General features: G+C 43.0%; 1 protein-coding gene across 1 annotated transcript; it reads right to left on the reverse strand.

Moving 5' to 3' along the window:
- Positions 1 to 1089: 1089 nt before the first annotated feature.
- Positions 1090 to 16302, reverse strand: LOC310868167 (uncharacterized protein). Its single transcript, XM_083778435.1, has 4 exons — positions 16216 to 16302; positions 8120 to 8187; positions 7671 to 7783; positions 1090 to 6539 (listed from the first exon to the last, which is right to left on the reverse strand). The coding sequence occupies exons 3-4, from the start codon at positions 7768 to 7770 to the stop codon at positions 2881 to 2883; spliced, it is 3759 nt and encodes a 1252-aa protein (XP_083634561.1). The 5' UTR covers positions 7771 to 7783; positions 8120 to 8187; positions 16216 to 16302; the 3' UTR covers positions 1090 to 2880.
- Positions 16303 to 21944: the final 5642 nt, after the last annotated feature.

Genomic DNA, 21944 nt, shown 5'->3' on the forward strand with positions numbered 1-21944 from the left:
GAGGGGGCGGAGGTTTAGCGGAGATCTACGTATATCTCTGCCGTCCAACCAGATGAGACATTTTTGCATAATAATTCACAAAAGTCCAGACAGCAGAGAATACACTGAATGTTCAAACTTCGTTTTTTTTTTGGTGAAATTGATGTCAAGAAAAGCCAAAAAAGCCAAAAAATCTACAAAAATGTGTTTTAAATGTCACAATCCCTTTAACTTACGGTTGTGTTTGTAATTGGATGCCCTTGCCTACTGTAACATGTGAAGGCTATGACATCAGGAGTAGCATTACCTTGCTACTGCTTGACCACTCCGTAAATTCATTAACACTTCCATCATCAATATTTTATACTATTAAACAGTAGGCCTACAAAGTTGGCTTCCAGGCCACTGGCATTATAGCTGTACATTTGAAATGTGCATTTATAGGCCAATATTATACCAAGTATACATTCAACTGATGTTTTAGTCAGGGACAGACTGTTGACTAGTCAAACAAAGGACTTTTTTTAACGATGGTTTCTCAGATTGGATATTGTGTAGTATATATAGGTATATATAAGGTTTACTAAGACCAGTGCCCATCAGGCACCGGCCTACTTGGGAACGATGCAAGTTGGGAACAATACAAATCAGGAATGCATACCCCCACAGTATGCAATACCATGTCATCATAGCATCTGTTTTAACTGTCTGTCTGTGTTTTAATTCCAGGAGGGAAAACCACACCTGCGGATATTCCCAGGCCCACCAGTAGGGTGCAGTGTTTCTCTCTCTCTGCTTGAAAAACTGGATCAGATTAAGATATGGAGGATTAGTGGCCAGTGGGTACACAGGTGCATGGCAGGTGGCTTTGCTTCCACTGAACTACATTAGGTATAACTTCTAATCCAAATAGTTTTTTTTTTTTTTCTAGAAACAGCAAAGCAATACAATGCTTGATTAATGGTCACTAATGGGTTAGGCTACATTCATCTTATCTGGCAATGTAAAAATGGGTTGCAACAAAATGATGTACAATAATGACAAAATTATTTATTAGGAAAACAATTACATTACATAGAAATTTCAATTTTTCTTAAAGTAAGGCAGAAATTAAGCGACTTTGTAATTGTAAAATGGACAGAGAACAGGCAGAGAGAGAGAGAGAGAGAGCACACATTGAAACCAGCCCCCTCCTCGACCAATCAGCTTGATCAGACACGGCCAGCATTCTGCCTGAGAGAGAGAGAGAGAGAGAGAGAGAGAGAGAGAGAGAGAGAGAGAGAGAGAGATCGGGAGGCAGCACAAGTGGCCTAACCAAAGAGGCCTTTTCAAATACTGGCTGCCCCCATTTTCAAAGCATTGTCAATCAAACCTAATTAATTACATCTTCAGTGGGAACTATCAATATAGCAAATGCAAATTACGATCAGAAATGTTAATTATCTCCCCATGCAGCCAGCTCGGTAGTAGTGAGCACGTGCACACGTACGTGCACAACACAGAGAAGTATCTATAGTGTTTTCAAAGAGAGCCACCCCGTTTCTAATTATCTCAAGTTGTACTCTGAGAGAGTCTGTGACTGACTAACAACTCAACGCTAGTCTTCAGTGCGCCCACACGCAGCTCCGCCAACCGGGCACGTGATGCCCAGTGGCGTCCCGGCGTCCGACGCACCACAAAACAACAAACCAAAAACAACAAACGAAAAAGATGTTCAATAAAAAGAAAAATACATCAAAACAACAAACAGCGTTAAGCGCTTCTTCTTCGTCCTAGCTCAGGGGGTTCACGTACCGTATAGCTCTGATGATGGTCTCTAAACCAGTGGTTCCCAAAGTGGGGTCCAAGAGATATAAATGCCATTAAATGGGGGGGTCCGTAGACTAATGCATGTCAAACTCACTGCTGGAGCTGTAAATTCTCTTATGGGGGTCCTTGGCGTATATTTTCAAATGGGGGTGTGCGCCTCCACGGGCTAATTAATGTCAATTGTGGGGGTCCTTGACGTGAAAAAGTTTGGGAACCACTGCTCTAAACCACCCTGGCCCTATAACTATAACCTTCTCTGCCTCGTGCACGCGCACACCGTACTCACCACCACCTCCAGCTGAAGACCGTACTGCCCATAGCATCACTGCCAGCGCGGACGGATGGGGAGCAAACTCCCCCTCGTCACCGGCACCGAAGAAACACAAAAAAAATAAACAAAAAATGTATCAAACCCAAATCTCGTTTAACAACAAACATCATTCCATATACCTGTACATATGTCTCACTGAAGTTGAACACTATACATAAGATGTTAATTTGCCCACTTTGCAAGTATCTATCTTAAAGAATGGATCACATTTACAATTATAATGTGTATAGTGTTTTCCATTCTTTCCACTAGTACCACAGCAGGACATCTTGATGAAAGTCATGACAATTTACAACGTATTTCATTAGAAAGACAGTAGGCCTATAGTACACTCACGTTTTAACAAATGGGACTATAGTAATAGTAATAGTAGTAGTAATAGTAATAGTAATTCAGGCAAACATCATTTGTTTGATTAATGCATAGGCCTACAGTCCACCAAAGAAAACTGTGTTTGAGGAGAGAAAAATAAATCATCACAATATGAATATAGCAATATAATCTATACGTACAGTATGTCTACATCAAATTAAATCACAATGCATCACCACGTTCTAAGCTTGTAGATCTGTTGCTTCTCCCAAATGTTTTGCCTATTTTGACATGCCCAAAATGGAGACCTTTGGGTTTCATATTGTCGTATTACTGGTAGTCGAGGAGTGAATTTAATGCCCGACTTATTTTGTCTCTTCTGTGTTTCTGTGTCCAAATCCACCCATGGCAACCGCAGCTAAAACCGCCTTCCCCACATCTCTAAAACCCTACTTCTTTTGTCTCTTCTGTGTTTCTGTGTACACTTCCGACTCCATCTCTGTGAGTTTTTCCTGATTCTTGACCTTGGCTATGATCGTCGCCTGATCTTTCATTTCCCCCAAAGACTGAATTCGGGTCATGTAGCCCTCCTTGGCTTCAGACCTCTCCCCCTCGATGAGCAGGTCTATGTATTCAGGGGCAGAAAGTGGATTGGGCCTCAAAGCGATCTCACTCAGTCTGGCCAAACATGCAGCTGCCTCCTGCACGAGGGACACCATCAGGTCCTGGAGGACTTTAATCTCTTCCTCTAGCTTTTTGATCACATCTTGTACGGACATCTTTGCTTCCGTGGCTTTCTGGTACTTTTCCATCATTTGGAAGACTGTGACCTTCTTTGTCATCGAAACATACTCCCATCTGAAATGCTCGTTATCATGGGAATTCGACTCACATTCACATACAGTACACCTTCCATTGTCGTCCATGGCGGCACAGAGTGTCATTGGTCGGTAGCTTGGTATTCCACAGCCGTAGTGACAAGTCCTTCGGCATTGTCTGCAGTTGGTGCCCCTCTCACATTTGGCGACTTTCTCATAATTTGAGGATGTTTCTTCAATCTCAAACTTTGCATTTATGGAGATGGTGGCTTCATGTTCTTCAATCGTTCGCTTCGTCGTCCTGATTTGTTCAAGTTTCACTATCCCAGCTTTAACCTTTGGCTGTATGCCATTGATGGCTGTCTCAAGCCTTTTGCGTTCTTTAAGAACCTCCTTTGTTAGCTGCAAACTGTTGGTTTCCATTTTGTCTAAAGCGGCAAAGAAACGTTTCAAGCTCCTAATGCCCATGTTCCAAAACATTTCTTCAAAGTGTTCATCGTCAGAGTCTTCATCTTCACTTTTCCCGGGGGAACCATTGTCTGCAAACAGAGCAGAGGAGTTGAATTTGAAGTGAATGGGCAACCCTGCATCTGTTTTGGGACATGGGACATTGGACGCGTTTATCGCCTCCAGAACTGGGGGCTGCTGGCCGTCTGCAAACGTCACCAGCATCCGAATGTGCTTTGCAATGTCTTTACCAAAAATGGACAGCACGGAGTCAAACACGTACTTCTGTGTGTGTGTCAGTCTTACAAGAGAGGCCTGGGTAACGAAACACACTATGTCAATCTCAGTGACACCAACGTCGCAACCGAAAAGGTTCCGGATCTTCTCTATGATTTCCCTGTCTCTTTTTATTCCTTGAGTATCACCAAAGCCTGGTGTGTCAACGATGGTGAGCGTATAAGGGACTCTAAAACCCTCTTGGTGGTTAAGTTTGTATGCAGTGACCTGAGATGTTTGGCTTTCAGCTTGGTTGCCTGGTCCCTCGTCGATCAATTTAAATCGGTAATCATCATTCCAGTTTATGCCGAGGATGTAGTTGACCATCCCATTGATGAGGGTGGTCTTCCCTGCCCCAGTTGCTCCAAGCACCATGATCGTGCGGTTTCGCCTTGTGCTTTCCTCGCCAACACTGTAGCTCCTGCATCCATCAATGTGCGTTTCATTCATTTTCAGAGGTAGCTTGTAAACTTTGGGTGGCCCCGGATTGATGAGTTCGCTATTACGTCTGGCAAATTCAGACAGAGATACAGTTGCAGCTTTTGTTGTCTGGACAGTGACCGGAATGCTTTCCTTGCTTCTGCCAGCTACGCCACAGTCACATCTGACTCTGACTACATAATCTGTCAGCGCTTCTAGCCGGGTAATGATGGCATTTTCAGCATTTGATGCCACTTTGTTCCAATGCAGTTGATCATGTTTCATTCCAGTGGATACTTGTGAGTACTCCACACTGTAGCTCTCCACGTTCACCCCGTCTCCGCGCTCCGTCGGTCTCTCCCATTTCACTGAGAGTTGATCTGAGAATGCTTCAACTTGAAGTTTTCCAGGTGGACTTGTGGGTAAAGTGTTCATGGAGCCACTGACTTCACTGGCTGGCCCTCTGCCAACTGGACCCACTGCTCGGTATCTGAACATGTACTCCGTGTTAGGAGTCAAATTTGACACTGTGACTTCATCAGCTTTGGCTGCAGTCTGCTGTTGCCAGATATCTTGTCCAGTGCCACGGTACTCAATACAGTAGTGGCTGGTGTCCTCTGCTCCAAATCTCGGTGCGTACACCTTGAGTGTGACGTTGTTGTGGTTTATGTCACTCGCTACAGCTGTGTCAGGCTTCGAAGGTGGCTCGAAGTTCTCATTGGTCAGAAATCCATCCTCATACAGGTAGACACATGCACCCTTTTGACTCTCATTTGCTGTAGCTGTCACAAGGAACTGTATATTCTTCCTGTCCTTGTTGGCATCCGCAAAATCAATGAAAAGCTTAGCTTTCTGCCTCACTTCCTCATATAGCTCTTTTGAGAAGTACCATTGTTCGTCTTCTACATCTCGGGGATGCAGTGCAGTATCATCGGTTTTCACTTGTTTGGGTGCTTCTCTTAGATAGCTTGATAAAGCTGACAGATATGGTTCAGCCGTTTGCAGTGAGGTGAAAGCAAAGCATACCGCTTGCTTGGTTTCGGTATTTAGGATTATTTTGTCAATTTCATCCTGACTTGAGACAACCTTTGTGTGTTTCATCATGTTAGTGAGGGAGCATATGATGTTTATTTCTCTCTCTTTGCAGCGCATCCACTCACTCAGGTCTTTGTTGTTGAAAGGAGATGAGTGTCTTCTTTTCAGGATCTCTGCAAGCACACTTTCCTCTTCCCCACCTCCTCTGAGTAAAGGGAGTTTCCTTGCCAAGGTCTTCTGAAAGTCTAGCTTGAACTCATTACACAGATCTTTAAAAGCCCTCAGCTTCTTGCTAATCTGTGGGAACTGTTTTGCGACAGTGCTCTTCAGTGCATCGTTGCACCTCAGTTCCAGTTCAGCGATGTACTCCAGGACACTTTGAACTTCGTTCACTAATCCAATGCTAATCTCACGGACCAGCTGAGCAGCATTCGAATCTAAAACCTTCAAAGGCATTAGCCAGACCTTCACTGGTACAGCATTCTCTCCATCTGTTCCCAACAATTGTGGAAGACTTTGGTAGACTTGTACTGCATCTTTAAAAGACACTGGGGTGGTGTTAAGAGTAAAGTCCCCATGGAACTTACAGGAGAACTTATCAACCTTTGCGATGTCTGTGTTGTTCATTTGTAGAGAAGCTTCACCTTCTATTGATAAGCAGGGGATCTTATTGATTGCTGCCTTCAAGTGGCCTTCAATTTCTTCATGATTCTCATTATCGGACACTTCACGGTCAAATACAAAGAAGGCTTGTGCCCCATAAAGGATACCAGTTACAACATGTGTTGCTATGCCTGAGTCAAAAACATATGGATGGTGCACATTGCCTCTTGCAAGATGATTCATTGACAATTCTTCAAACATTGTGGTAGCTTTGTATTTGAATGTTACTCTCGCCTGATTTTGTGTACTCTTACAATCATTGAGATATTTGGCAGAGCCCTCAACCTCTACCAGTCCACCCAAGAAACTTGCTTTCAAGGACGCTTCAACATTTAGTGATGAAAATTTGTCCTTAATCGATTCAGATGCAACAATCTCAAATTCAGTGTTGCGCTGGGGTCTTTTTCTGATATCCTTTCCCAGATCTTCATTATTCCACAGTGTAAAGCCTGAAATTGATAAAGTAGCTCAGTTATGTGCCTGTCACTAATATTGATGTTTGATGAAGACATTAAACTTGGTACACAGCCTTGGAATTCATCAATAATATAATGAAAACGTGTTGATGGTTTCTCACTGATCCTGGGATGGCTGCCATATAATATTGAATTGTAGCTACCGTATAATTCCAGTAGTAATTAGTACAAACTTATTTTAGTAAAAGTTCACGCCCCTTACCCCTTATCCCTAAACCTTTTTGCCATTTTTTACTATTTTAAAACATTTTAAATATAGCCTATACAAGCTAACAACGTCTATATAGTTTTAAATGTTTTAAAATAGTAAAAAATGGCAAAAAGGTTTAGGGATAAGGGTAGCTCTGTTCCATAGCCTTCCGCTTCGCAGAAGGCTATGCGATTTACCGGTTTGAATCTCAAATCGAAATCAGACCAGCCTCTCCTCTTTAGTGGAAATCTCACGAACGTTTGACCTACTCACCAATACAAACACGGGTTGTGTCAATAGAAAGCCTACTTTTCTTAGTGGACGCACTCTGAGCCCCCCACCACACGTATAAACGGTACTTTTTGGCCAGAAAGGGATTTTTTTCCACCGGAGGAAAAATATTCTCTGAGGCAGTTCTCTGGGCAATATCAGTAGAGAGCGCAGCGGAGTAACTAATTTCTTTTTTTTCCCGGTGGAAACAAAATCCCCTTTTGGCCAAAAAGTACCGTTTATACGTGTGGTGGGGGGCTCAGAGTGCGTCCACTAAGGAAAGTAGGCTTTCTATTGACACAACCCGTGTTTGTATTGGTGAGTAGGTCAAACGTTCGTGAGATTTCCACTAAAGAGGAGAGGCTGCTCTGATTTCGATTTGAGATTCAAACCGGTAAATCGCATAGCCTTCTGCGAAGCGGAAGGCTATGGAACAGAGCTAGGATAAGGGGTAAGGTTGTGTATTTTCTTGACGGGCAAGTGCTTTTGAGACTTTAGTGTCAATCCCAATCTTGTTATCCCAATCTTGTGAAGTCAATACATGACTATTACTGTTAAGCTTTGTGGTTTGAATTCTCACTGGGAGCACCCATTCAACATATTAATGTAAAAATGGTAAAAGTAGTCTACATTTAAAGCGTTACCTGGGACAAGCGAGTCTCGTCGACAGTCATAGAGCATGCCAAGACTGAAGGGTCGTCCCAGAGCTGCCAGCGGTATGATTGCATTGTCCCCTGGGTCCATTGCTCACGCTGACCTGGAGAAAATAAATACACCTGTGTTAGTTCATTCACCCTGTTGGTAAAACATAATACGCACTATAGCCTACATGTTGTGAACTCTGAATCTGGGCCTTACTTAAATACTCTGTGTAATTTAAGTTCTCCATGAGTTGAAGCTTGTTCTGAAGTTGCTATACCAACAAGGGAGTGTTTGCCAAATGCCGCTTTTAATTGTGACAATAGGAGCATGTATGGGAAGGCATTACATTTAATTTGTGTAGTTTGTTGTGTACATGAGTCATGACAGACTTATACTTGCTTAAATACCTTGTAAAACAATTGTAAATAGAGTAAATACTTGTCTTCTATACCTCTAGCAAACCAGGATCTGCTGTGACAGTCAGGATCATCAAGTTTTCACCATGCAGCACCTGCTTACCTGTATGGGAAAATAACATTAAAAGACTATTCAAAACTCCCAAGCAAGCTCTGCATGTATAAACTAATTAAAGGACTTCACCGTTAAACATGTTATTAGTATTACACATTTAACAGTACAACGGGTTGCATTGCAAATATACAGTATAGCTTTGAATGCATGCATGCAATATTGGCCAATGAATGAATTAGGCCAAAAGGCACATTATTCTGGGTGCCTGCCATGCAATGGCAGAAACACAGGTTGAAATCCGCAACACATACTTAATAATCGTAATAATCAAGACACGAAACTTTGACGTCTATGGCCGGCCGCACGGTTTACCAAAGCCCCACAATATATACATCGAAACGTGCGGCTCGGCCGGGAATGGTGTGCTTGTGCTTTTCTTTCCGTTTCGGGTTACCGTGCCGACGTAATTCGCAATAAACGACGCGAAAAATGCCCCATGCAAAGTCAATGGGGAGACGCGGGTAAAAACAGAAAACGACACGTTACTTTGGAGCCACATTGCTCTGGCATACTGTTACGTAGAAACACGATTTAAACCTCAAACAGCACACGAGGCCATCGACTTTGTCGTGGTTCAGACGGAATTCGAATGCGTTGCATGGTTTGCCTGCTACCGCAGTTCAAAGTGTGTGTGGTCTGAGCAAAAATCTCGACTCTCAGTGTCGCACGGCCAGAGAGAGAGCGGGTCAGAGGGAGAAGCCAATGTGAAAACTGTAGCGAAATTCTCCGAACAAATCGTCCTCACGGCCAAAATATTAACTTTACACGCATGGGTTTCGGTAATTTTGTAGCCACACTCGTCCTCTTTCACCCAATGTCACAACCACAGCCCAGATTCATACGGTACGTGAACTACAGCCCTGAAAGCGACAGGTGTACCATCATAATGTGTCATACAACTCCATGTTAAATGCATGAATGAGTCAGCAATTTTTTCATCACAAACACAATTTCTTAACTCGCTCTCATAACCACGTTTTTTATCGTACCAATACCACGATCGCACACGGCGTACCTCAATGTCTCGGGTCACTCACGGCGAAAACAAAAATCGCATTTGACGTTTACTTTTTGCGATAGAGCAATTTGTTCGGACATACGTTCTCTCACTGAATCAGTGTGGTTTTAACTTTCAATAGTGTTTGCATTTGCATAGACTAGCCCTAGCCCAGGTGAAATTGATACTTTGTTAATGATTCAAGGTCAAGTTGACCACCTCTCAAACACGCGCACACACGAACGCACATGCACGCACATGCACACATGTGCACGCACACACACACATTGAAAGTCAATGGAGAAAATCGGGGAAACACGTAACTCTGTCATTTCTCGACCGTTTCAGACGCGGGGTGGCTCGCCAGAACCGGGTTGCCCCCCTGAGCGCACACACACACGCACACGCACGCGCACGCACACACACAAACCCTGTCTTCCTATTGGCTGGCCTTTACACAGCTCCAACTATTGCTTACAACATGCTACAGCCTCAAATTTTGGTACATGGACATAGACCATCAAGAGGAACAAGCTGTAATGGCTTAATTGCTTAAGCTCCGCCCCTCTGTATTCCTATTGGCTGGCCTTTACACAGCTATAACTTTTGTTTGCAACATGCTACAGTCTTGAAACTTGCTCCATGCACTTAGACCAAGTTGACCACCACTCGCACACACACACATTGAAAGTCAATGGAGAAAATCGGGGAAACACGTAACTGTCATTTCTCGACCGTTTCAGAAGCAGGGCGGCTCGCCGGAACCGGGCCGCCCCCCTGAACGAAACCAAATGGACCCTTACAGCTCAGACATCTTAGCATTAGCATGTTAGCATGATATCATTAGCATGTTAGCATTAGCATGTTAGCATTAGCATGTTAGCATGATAGCATTAGCTTGTTAGCATGATAGCATTAGCATGTTAGCATTAGCATGTTAGCATGATAGCATTAGCATGTTAGCGTTAGCATGATATCATGTTAGCATTAGCATGTTAGCATGTTAGCATTAGCATGTTAGCATGATAGCATTAGCATGATAGCATTAGCATGTTAGCGTTAGCATGATATCATGTTAGCATTAGCATGTTAGCATGTTAGCATTAGCATGTTAGCATGATATCATTAGCATGTTAGCATGATATCATTAGCATGTTAGCATGATAGCATTAGCATGTTAGCGTTAGCATGATATCATGTTAGCATTATCATGTTAGCATGTTAGCATTAGCATGTTAGCATGATAGCATTAGCATGTTAGCATTAGCATGTTAGCATGTTAGCATTAGCATGTTAGCATGATAGCATTAGCATGATAGCATTAGCATGTTAGCATTAGCATGTTAGCATGTTAGCATTAGAATGTTGGTGGCAACGTAATGCGCAATAAATAAATTGAAAGTCAATGGGGAGACCTGGCTCACATGTAACCATATGGACCCTTCTGAGAGGCTAAATGTCATCAAATGGTGGTCCGTGGCTCAAATGCTGCACAGTCTTGGCGAGCTTCAGGCACCCAGTAAAATTTCTTGAAATTTTGTTTCTAGTTATGTTTATGTTCTACATAATGGAAAACATTGCTTCCAGTTTGAATGAAAAATATGAGTGTTTATAGCCCAGCTATGTTATGATTGCATTACAAACTTTACTATACCTAATGTGTTAATCAGTCAGGCTGTAGTTATTATGCAACATTTTTAAAACTGTCCTTATATTGTACTTAGAGCTGGGACTCGATTAAAAAAATGAATCTAATTAATCAGAGGCTTTGCGATTAATTAATCTAGATTAATCGCATTTTAATCGCATATCATTATTTGACCCGAGAACAGTGAGAAAGCAATTTTTTCAAATGGATTTTGGTATACTAGTGAATCAATGAATAGTGAATACATAAGTTTAAGCAATAAAACATTGTTTTTGTAGTAATAGGGGTAATAATTATTTATTGAATAATTGCACACAACTGTGCTGTAATCCACGCTACCATCGGATAGCCTTTTAAATCCTATTTCCAATCCACGGGGACAAGCAAAGTGATCTCAGCGGCTTCCCCCAGTCTGGTGAACTGTCTGCGGTGTCTGGTGGTGTTATTGTCTGAAGAGGACACGGACACTTGGTGCGCAGGTCCGTCTGAAAACTGCCCAGTGACAACGTTCCGCGGTGAAAAAAATAGTGCGATTAAAATGCGTTTTTCATTGCATTTTTCTGTAGTTAATTAATCGTAATTAATCGCAATTAGTCCCGGCCCTAACTTGTACTACTACTACTACTACTACTGTAAATACCACACTTCACTTTTCAACATTTTCACTTCCCTCTCATACTCCCGTCTTCCTAGCATGGTACTGTAAATAAGGTAACGTGACTTTATTACATCAGTATTTTCAGAATACTTAACTTTTTCTATCTTCACTTGCATGTCTCGAGTTTTATTTGACCTTATCTTTAAAGGACAACTTTAGTTTTTTTCAACCAAGGTTCATGTTTTAGGTCGTTATTAGAGAAACTAAAAGGTGAGTGTTCATTTCTTTCATTCGCTGCTTTCTTCCGTTTTAGGGATTTTAGCAGTGTTTGACAGGGGGGCGGGGGCATTTGAGCAAGGGGCTAAATATGTGTTTTTTAACACAATTTTATGGTGATTAATTTTTTTATGGTTTACTATAGTCCTAATAAACGCCAGGAAATTACATCTGGCCACAAAAAATGTGACAAACTGACATATTGAGCCTATACACCAGGGTACCCCAATAGGCGGCCCGCGGGCCATTTGCGGCCCACAGAGCGCCCCCTTGTGGCCCATGAAAGAATTTCCAAAAGAAAAAAAAAGAAAAAAAAAGTTCTTTTTTTTCCTTTTTTTTAAGGGTCCCAGATATAAATGGCATTAAATGGGGGTCAGTAGCCTATGCATGTCAAACTGGGCATCCTTTTCAAATGGGGTCTTGCCCTGAAAATGAATTTTCAGGGCAAGACCTCGACCTCGCGCGTGCAGACTCGGCCCCCAGCCTGGTACGCTAGTCAAAATATGGCCCTTGAGGAAAATTAATTGGGGAACCCTGCTATACACACACAGTATAAGCCTTCCCCCAGTAGGCTACCTTCACAATCAGTAGATCCTGTGATCTTCTGTAACCAGATGTAATTTCCTGACGTTTATTAGGACTATAGTAAACCATAAAAAAATAAATCACCATAAAATTGTGTTACAAATACATATTTAGACCCATGCTCGAATGCCCCCGCCCCCCTGTCAAAAACAGCTAAATTCCCTAAAACGAAAGAAAGCAGCAAATGAAAAAAGATTAACGCTCATCTTTTACTTTATCTAATAACAAACTAAAGTTGTCCTTTAAGTGCTGCATGTGGCTTGTACAGTATGATAACGGCAGAGACCTGATGAATCATAAAGCGAGCTGCAGGGTCTCAACCCTCGCTGGTATATTAAAGCTCTTCGTTTTCAGGAAAATTGGTAATTCTCAAAAAATGTCAGCGGCCCCAACTTTCACAATTTGACTCAGTCAAGCTGCAATTCGTGGGCGGCTAAATGAGACTTTAAAAACCAACAGCGAGGACAGAAGAGCCAAATCACTGTTGACCTCAGAGAGATATTCATTATGCTCCGAGCCTGTGATGTTATATGCTAATGAGCTGGGGATCGCAGACAGCGACAGAGCTCCATGAAAACAGGTTCAGGGCCATTTCCCTTCATATACCAGGAGAGCCTTTCATATCGTTGGGAGGAAATGAAAACTATATGACACGCGACACACAGAGTTAATGATGGCATGGAAACTACGTAGGTCCCTTAACCCTCTAAGACCCAGTGTTGCTTTTTAGCAACAATTTTATTTAAATTAATTACTAAATTATCATTATTTGTTTCTGTTCTTTTTCCACCTAAACGTCATCAGTGATGTTCATTGCAATGCCATTTCAATGCCATTGGTCATGATATTTGCATATAAATACCCCCCACAGAGGCTGAAATTCACACAAATTAAAAATGTCTGGACTTTTGAAAAAATTTTAACCTAAGACTTTTGACCTTTACCCTAATAAAAGTATGTAAAATAATTGTAATATATGTTTTTTTGTGATCATTAGAATGTCTATAACATGTTTTATTCATTATTGTGAAAGATATCCCCCAAATGTAAATTATTAATGTATTATATTGTTATATAATTATTCTATAATTATTATAAGTTTTTCATCAAACTTTATTTTTTTTAACATATGTTTTAGTGTTAGTCCTAGTAGTACAAAGTAGTAGTAAGGTTGAAATCTATTTTTTGCAAGTAGAAATGAATGCGGGTGTTAGAGGGTTAATTCTCCCTGTCCAGCACCCTTCATGGCGACTCTTCCAGCGCCATGAGTGTGTTTCGCGCTACATCAAATAGCCTAAATGTCTTTTTGCACGCAGAGATGGGTTTAAGTCAAAGATTAACGGAGCTCATCATTCCGTCAACTCCAATATAGGTGGCTCTCTCCCAACGTTTGGGCCAAAAACAGTCTGGGCTAAAAACGGCTCGCCGTGCTCTCCGTGTTAAATAAAGCTCGTGTCCCTTTACTTTCATGTCCGTGTGGTGGCAGTCTCGTGGAAGCCAAAAAGGAAGGAGGAAAGGAATGGTGGAAGGAAGGAGGAGGGATGCTCTTAACCCATTCTGACCGGGCATCCATTTTGGTGTCAGCATCATGTTATGCTTTAGCTATTGAAAAATAGCAGATCTACAAGCTCATATCGCGCCACCGAGTGGCGCGATACGAGCTTGTAGGTCTGCTATTTTTTGAAAAATCGAAGAACGACTGAATTTTTTTTAGAATCTGATCTCAGGTCAGAATGGGTTGATCAGGACCAGTGTGTGTCCGGCGGAAACCTTCGTATGAATCTGATCTCAGGTCAGAATGGGTTAAAAGCGACAGAGGCAACAGAGATAAAACACAGGCTACTGGTAGAGGAAACGTGTTTGTGGAGGCCGCAGTTCTACTGAAACTCCACCACAGCAACACGTGTCTGTCAGAACAAACCTTTGACAGGGGGGTTCTGTGGCGCACATTTTGTTCCACCACAAGGCCTTATATGATGTAGTGAAACATGAAGGCAAGCGTATACAGTCCCAGCCTGGAGTGCTTAACCAAACCCACGACCTTTTAGATCTTTCCATGTGGAGGGAAAAAGAACATATGAGGGCAAGATGCAGCGCGTCGCTCTCGATAGAATCCAACATACATCAGCAATAAAAAAGACTAATGGTCCGTGACACTGCAGTGCATATTATGCCAGCGATATTGGATGGCATAATAGCTGCCCTAGTAAAATGTGAGTGATATCAGTTTGGCGCAAGATAATAACAGTCGCAGCACTGAGAGGTCAGACGGAAACAAATGGCTCTCAGATCCGAAATGGTGACCACTCACAACAACTCTGGTGACAACATGCAGGTATTAACTGATCCCAGCAGGGCGATAAATCCAGCCTATGGCCTTTCCAAAGCCGATATACACACGAATGAAGACGCATGGAGTTATTATGCATCAGTTAATTTATGGATGCTGTTACTGTATACGCATACTGTATTTGTGACACATTCAGTTGATTAACCACTTGCAACTCTGGAGGCCCTATATTTTGGGCATGTCATTAAAGGGACACTTCACCCTTTTTGCAAAAGAATATATGTTAATGACGTTTAGAAGCTTTAGATCACTTTCCTGGGGGGTCTTTATGTGTGTAATATGTGGTTTTAGATATTTTAGAATGTAGCAGTGAGCCCAGTGTCTGTGATGTCATGGACACTGGGCTCACTTCCTTCCTGGACTACATGTTGTCTCAGTAAGACAGCTCTCCCCCTATCCACAAGGAGGAGCAGTGCACCAAAGAATTATGGGAATTGTAGTCCAGGAAGGAAGTGAGCCCAGTGTCCATGACATCAGAGACACTGGGCTCACTGCTACAATCTAAAATATCTAAAACCACATATTACACACATAAAGACCCCCCAGGAAAGTGATCTAAAGCTTCTAAACGTCATTAACATATATGTTTTTGCAAAGTGGGTGAAGTGTCCCTTTAAGATTTTTTTCAAAATAAATTCAAGCTCAAAACGTGACGTGCTGTGAGCTTGTAGATCGGCTCTTTTCGCTTTGCGTCACCATTGTACGCCTACAGTGAGTACTACTGTACAGACCACACATTAAAATGGCATTCTAAAGCCCTGACCACACCAAAGGGGTCACCAAGCGGTTACAAGGAGTTAACGCTAAAACCGTCTCGACCCTTTGGTGTGGTTTGGGCCATTGAATTCCATGCGTTGAATCACTAGGGTCAACACCGGGGCGGCGGTGGCTCAGGGGTAGAGTGCCTGGATGGTAACCGTAAGGTTGCCAGTTCGAACCCGGGCTCCCCCAGAGTTACTGTCGAAGTGTCCTTGAGCAAGACACTGAACCCCTAATTGCTCCCGATGTGCTAGTTGGTGCCTTGCATGGTTTCCGCTGCCATCGGTGTATGAATGTATGTGTGAATGGGTGAATGTAATGCACAATCTCTGTAAAGCGCCTTGGATAAAGGCGCTATATAAATGCACCATTTACCATTTACCAACGTTGGTCAACGTGCGTCAACGTGCAACAAGACATACTGTATCACACAGCAGGGACAACGCTAAAACCGCCTCGACCCTTTGCTGTGGTTATAGGGCTTTCATTGCCCTAAAGAATGGTAGATTAATTATGCTTCAAGTAGACTTAACTATGCCATTGGAGTGATTAATTAATGACAAACAACCAATGTTTTACAGTGATTGAGACCGAGTAATACCCAAGACAAAAATAACATGCCAATATCACGTACAGTACAGTACAATGGCCACTGTTGAGTTGAACAAAACAAAATCGCAATAATAGTACAAAATACAAAATCTGTAGTCCACATTAATAACAACATTCAATCCAGGACATAAAACAGCAAAAATGTGCAAAAATGCACATTTTCTACAGATCAAACAAATCCAATAATTTACCAGTTCATGATGCTTAACGGCATGTCGGCACTAATCCATATTCCACCCGCGGCCTCCTAAATTCCAACAACGTCCAAACCTCTGCTGCCCTAGACGCACACGGACGGACGGACGGACGGGACGGACGGACGGACGGACTAACGGACATGCACGCCACGCGCACTACTGTTCAAATGTACCTCGGAGAGGAGTCTGCAGGCGAGGCTAGGCTGGGTGCTTTCGTCCCATAGGAGGGCAGAAGACCACTCTTCCTCTCCCGGGGGATGGCAGTGGGCAGGCGCGACGCAGAGCGTGACACCAGGGGGTCAACTTGCTGGCCAGTACGGGACATGGTGTTAAGTTAAGTGGGGGAGGGCAGTGACTGCTCCGCAGACACCCAGCATAGGGCCAGCAGGTGCTGTCTATAGAAAGCACTCTAACCCCCACAACTGTAAATGTGTGTGTGTGTGTGTGTGTGTGTGTGTGTGTGTGTGTGTGTGTGTGTGTGTGTGTGTGTGTGTGTGTGTGTGTGTGTGTGTGTGAAGCTGCGAGGGGAGCTAATTAGGTCAACAGTCATTGTTCAGCTCAGTACACTATTAGCCTATATTTTTGGAAGTTATTCAGACGCAACTAAATCTCTGGGTCAGGCATAACATTCATTTAGACACTGTGGAAAATGAAACTATTTTAGGCACAGCCTTTCAGTCAAGGCAAATTAGTAAAGTGGCAATGAATGAATGGATGATAGAAATCCAAAGTTCTCCTATTAATATCTTTTTGCTGAAAACATTTGTTGAACTTTGTCGAGGTTAAGTATGTATAAGCCCGATTTTACACTTTGTTGAGCGATGATGGCGCCACAGGGCAAAAATAGCAATTGTTTGTTTTTGTGTTCCTTGCTTTTGCTGTTATGTGTTGTTTTATATGTGTTTTGTTTTCTTTAAGTCATTCATGTTGTTAACGTGTATTATTGTGATTTTTGTCTTAAAATAAAAAACATTTGATAACAAAAAAAAAGAAAGTTTACGTTTAGGATCAGAGCCTTAGGGGTTTAGAGTCTGCAAAGTCAGTGTTGATTTTGCCGACTAAAAAACTAAGATGAAAAATATTCGTCGACTACCTTTTTTCAATGGCAAAAAAACACAAAAACTAAAGCCATGGTGACTAAAACTATGATTAAATATACTGTCGATTTTGTCAACAAATAAAACACTATGTGTTAGGAAGGGGCTAGTGGACAAGAGATCCAGTATAATATAAGTAATTTTACACTTGGTTGCATGCTGAAAATAGCAGATCTACAAGCCATTGCGCGACAACATCAAGCCCCACCAAAAAAAAATCATTTTAGTCGACTAAATCAACTGTAGATTTAGTCGATATTTAGTCGACTAAAACTATAACACCAAAAAAAACATTCCGGGTGACTAAAATGTGACTAAAACTAAATGAAAACTATTATTCCAAGAGACTAAAATAAATGACTAAAAACTCAAATAGAAAATTTGCTGCCAAAAAAACAACACCGTTCTACAGAAGGTGTCAGCATTCCTACAGTATATCAGAGCCTGGTTATTAATCCATTCTGATCGGGAACCCATTTTGGTGTTAACATCATGTCGTGCTTTAGCTATTGAAAAATAGCAGATCTACAAGCTCATATCGCGCCACCGAGTGGCGCGATACGAGCTTGTAGGTCTGCTATTTTTTGAAAAATCGAAGAACGACTGACATTTTTTAGAATCTGATCTCAGGTCAGAATGGGTTAATCTAAACGGGGTAAAACATTTCCCCAGTATACCGTGGCAGCCCAGACGGCTGATCCAGGGCCAGCCAGTCAATCATCACAGCTCTCGCCCTGAGAGGTTGGATGTTGACGAGGAGCCTCTCTCTGGCGCTGTAGATCACAGGAAGTGGATGAAGGCGCTAAGTGTCGCTGCTCTAGTGCCAAAACTACAGAGAAAGGCTGCAATAGTTCAACACTTTAAGGCTTTGTTGTCTCCACCAGGCCGAAGGCATGGGGGGAGAGTATGTTTTGCACTCCGTCCGTCTGTCCGTGTGTGTGTGTGTGTGTGTGTGTGTGTGTGTCCGTGAGCAGCTAATCTCGGCCACCGTTAACCCGGTCGATGCCAAATTTTGCACACACACTCCCTGGATGCCAACGATGAACCTCTGCCCCAAACTTTCCAGAACGGCCTGTTATAGCGCCACCAGGAGGCCGCTTTGTGCAAAACACGTTTTTGCACAGTACACCTACAGATTTTGACCAAACATCACGCAAATTGGTACACTGTCTCTCTAGAGCCATTCAACGAAACCGATCTTTCAGATTTCTCAGACTCCATCCTGATTTACTTTTGTTGCCCTTTTATCCAACCACCAGATGAAGGCAAGCTGCAATGTCCTACATTCCTATCCTGGTGGAGACCTGTGCCCAGAAGGGCACTTTTTCTAGTTTTTCCCTGATTTCAACGTGTCAACAACGCAAAGGACAGTGTTAACTCGTTTGACCCATGGTAGTACTATTGCAAAATTACTTAATTACTTAATTAATATATTTTTTTCTGTTCTTTTTTTTCATTGTTTAGTCTTGCAATGCCATTGTATATTATTATTATTATATAAAAGTAATCTGTGTTGCACTGTCACACGCACACGCACACACACACACGCACACGCACACGCACACGCACACGCACGCACACACACTCACACACACACACACACACACGCACACGCACACGCACACGCACACGCGCACGCACACACACTCACACACACTAGGGCATTCATCAAAAAATCGATTTATCGATTTATCGATAAACGAGTCACGAGTCGACTGGCAGCAGCGCGAGTCGAAAGTTGAGCTTTTTTTTTTTTTTTTTCCTCCCCTTTTTTCATTGCATTCAGAACGCGCCCTTAATTAAAAACCAAATGCAGCTGTGTAGGCTATGTGGCTCTCAGCGCGCGGTGTCCCACTATTGAGACTGGCTGAAGTCTGTTTGAACTGCAGCGCTGTGTCAGAGAAGTAACAGATAGAAGCACGCAAACGTTACCCCCAAACGATATCCCCCTCACCTCCGTGCTGGAAATATAACGTCTGGGTTCCCGAGGCTACATTCATGCTGACGCAATGACTGTCTGTTTCTGGCTAAGCTTTACGCGCAGCGCACATGAACCTCTCCGTCTCCGGTCAGTGCGGGTTGTTGTTTATTTGCATGGCTCAGAAAATGAGTAACAAATGAGAACGTTATCGAGTTGTGGAGGAGGAGGAGGAGAATAATAATGTTATATCTCTTATTGTGTTCTCGGTGCTGCTGCTGCGCTGTGTGCCAATACCACTACTTTACCTGGATAACATCATCTTTTCATTTTGACATGATTCACATGAAATAATAATCCTGTACCGGAACCGCGTGTAGCGTTTGGTTTCATTAACGTGATCGTCACAAAATAGCCTACAGCTGCTGCTGCTAAAGATACAAAGATTGGACATTTTTAAACGACGCAAAACTTAGAATTCCCCTCTTGCGTACCAGTGCCACGTGTCCCGCGGACCGGCACCGGTGTTTGGGAACCTCTGATATAGATGATACATGCACTGTGACTGTGTCATATTGGAGAGGCCACTGAATGCGCAGTGCTATGTTTGACATGCTCCGTATTTGAGCGCGCGGCAGCTCCATAACTCTATGGGCAGCTCCACCCGCCCCTGTTAAATCCCCCCCCCCCCCCCCCCCGCGCGTCCGCGTCCGCCCCCCCCCCCCCCCCCCCCCGCCGCCAGAAACGATAAATCGATAAATCGATACTTTACTGTCCGACAAGTCGACTGGGAAAAATCTCAAGTCGTTAATGCCCTAACACACACACACCGGGATGACCCTGCAGCAATGACGACCACGTCACCCCCCGGCCAAAAACAACAGGGTCAACAACAGGCTTGGTTTATCACGGTCACATACAGCCTGACCCTCTGACGGCCTGCACTTACCCTGCAGGACGGCCCCCTCCCCTTCCCTTCAGCCCCCTGCGGACTGAGATGTTACTGAGGGGGGGGGGGCAGCTCTTTGGAGATTAACCTGTGCCGTTTTGTGTGTGTACGTGTGTGTGTGTGTGTGTGTACGTGTGTGTGTGTGTGTGTGTGTGCGTGTGTGTGGGGCTGTATACAGAAGCGCTGGCGTGCTACAGCAAACTGAGGGCGGGGGTCTCGTCCGCACCTGTTTCTACATGACGCGAGGGGTATTGGGGGGGGGGGGAACGGGAGGCAGCTGTGCCCCCTGAAGACCCCGACACACACACACACACACACACACACACACACACACACACACACACACACACACACACACACACACACACACACACACACACACACACACACAACCAACCTCCATCAGCAGCAAAGTCTTTCTAAACTGAGTGAAACTTTAAACAGCATCACTCAGCTGTGTAATTTCAACAGCAAACTCTGCACTGAAACGCTGACAGTAAAGAAACTGCTCTCAGTCCGCATATGCACACGTGCGCACGCACACGCACACGCACACGCACACGCACATGCACATGCACTCACGCACACACACACTGACACACACAGGCCCAAGTTGAGCAGTATGGTAACGTGATCTGGCACGAGGGGGGAATGCCACCCATGTGAGGCATGCCAGGCCTGGGTCTATAATCTATATACATCACACTGGACTGGGCATCACTGGCCAGCCAGCCCGACACTATTCACTCTGCTATGAACATCTTTACAGTATCTTTGCAGTATGTGGACGTGCACTTATCTGTAAATCCCTGGAACATGTGACGCGTTTAAACCTAAACACCATGTAATAATAAAATGCCAAGTGTTTATTAATGGTCATAAAATACAGTAGAACACGAGTTCACTCAAACACCTCACGAGAACACCTAGTGTTAAAATTCTAAACACCTATAATATGACTGACTTTGATTGTAAAAACTAAACACGTTTATGTGTTTAAAAAAGTGTTACAGGCGATTAAACATGTTCTTCTGTTTATAATCTAAACACTGTGACACGTTTAAAAAGTGTTACAAATAAGTCTTTATAACCTAAACGCTTGGGTTTAGTATACAGTATGAACAGTGACAGTAAGAAATGTCACAGGCCCGTATATTGACTGTGTTGTTGTATACTGTGCTACGCTACTAACTATAGGGGTGTAATGATGTAGTAACTGTATCGAAATATCGATTTTAATTTAAAAAAATCGAAATTAAAGTATATCGAAATGCAAATGGATAATATAGTTTCGTATCGTTTGACATTGTATCGAATCGTTTTGCAATGTAAATGATCAATATGATCAATGAGTATTTGGTGCATTGTATTTAGCAATTTTAAGAAGAAAAAAAGAAAAAGATTAATCATTAATAATTAATACTATGACTTTGTCTTGAGATCAGTTGAGGTGACAGTCTGTGACGTGTTTTATGACTGGAAAACTGAAACGGTGTCACTGATTTACTGTATAGGCTTTTATCTGCTTACAGTAGTTCGTCCACTGACTAAAGCCAATGCAGTCTTCACGTCGATTGGCTGTCTATCAATCAACAGCAACAATCAAGTCCTCCGTAACCAATCTGTGACGACCACGTAGTATTGTAAAGATGGAAAACAATCGTCACGTCCTCAAAGCACTAAATTCATGACGCCGTTCGTTCACACTAATTCCACATGCCTCCACGATCTTTTCCTATCGTTCCGATTCCAATGCTAT

This window comes from Protomyctophum parallelum, assembly GCF_964188405.1.
Source record: "Protomyctophum parallelum genome assembly, chromosome: 12".
Classification (NCBI taxonomy): domain Eukaryota; kingdom Metazoa; phylum Chordata; class Actinopteri; order Myctophiformes; family Myctophidae; genus Protomyctophum; species Protomyctophum parallelum.

Coding starts and splice junctions, on each gene's coding strand:
- LOC310868167 (XM_083778435.1), bottom strand. CDS start 7,770: ATGGACCCAGGGGACAATGCAATCATACCGCTGGCAGCTCTGGGACGA. Junction 6,540..7,670: donor ACGAGACTCGCTTGTCCCAG/GTAACGCTTTAA, acceptor TATCAATTTCAG/GCTTTACACTGTGGAATAAT.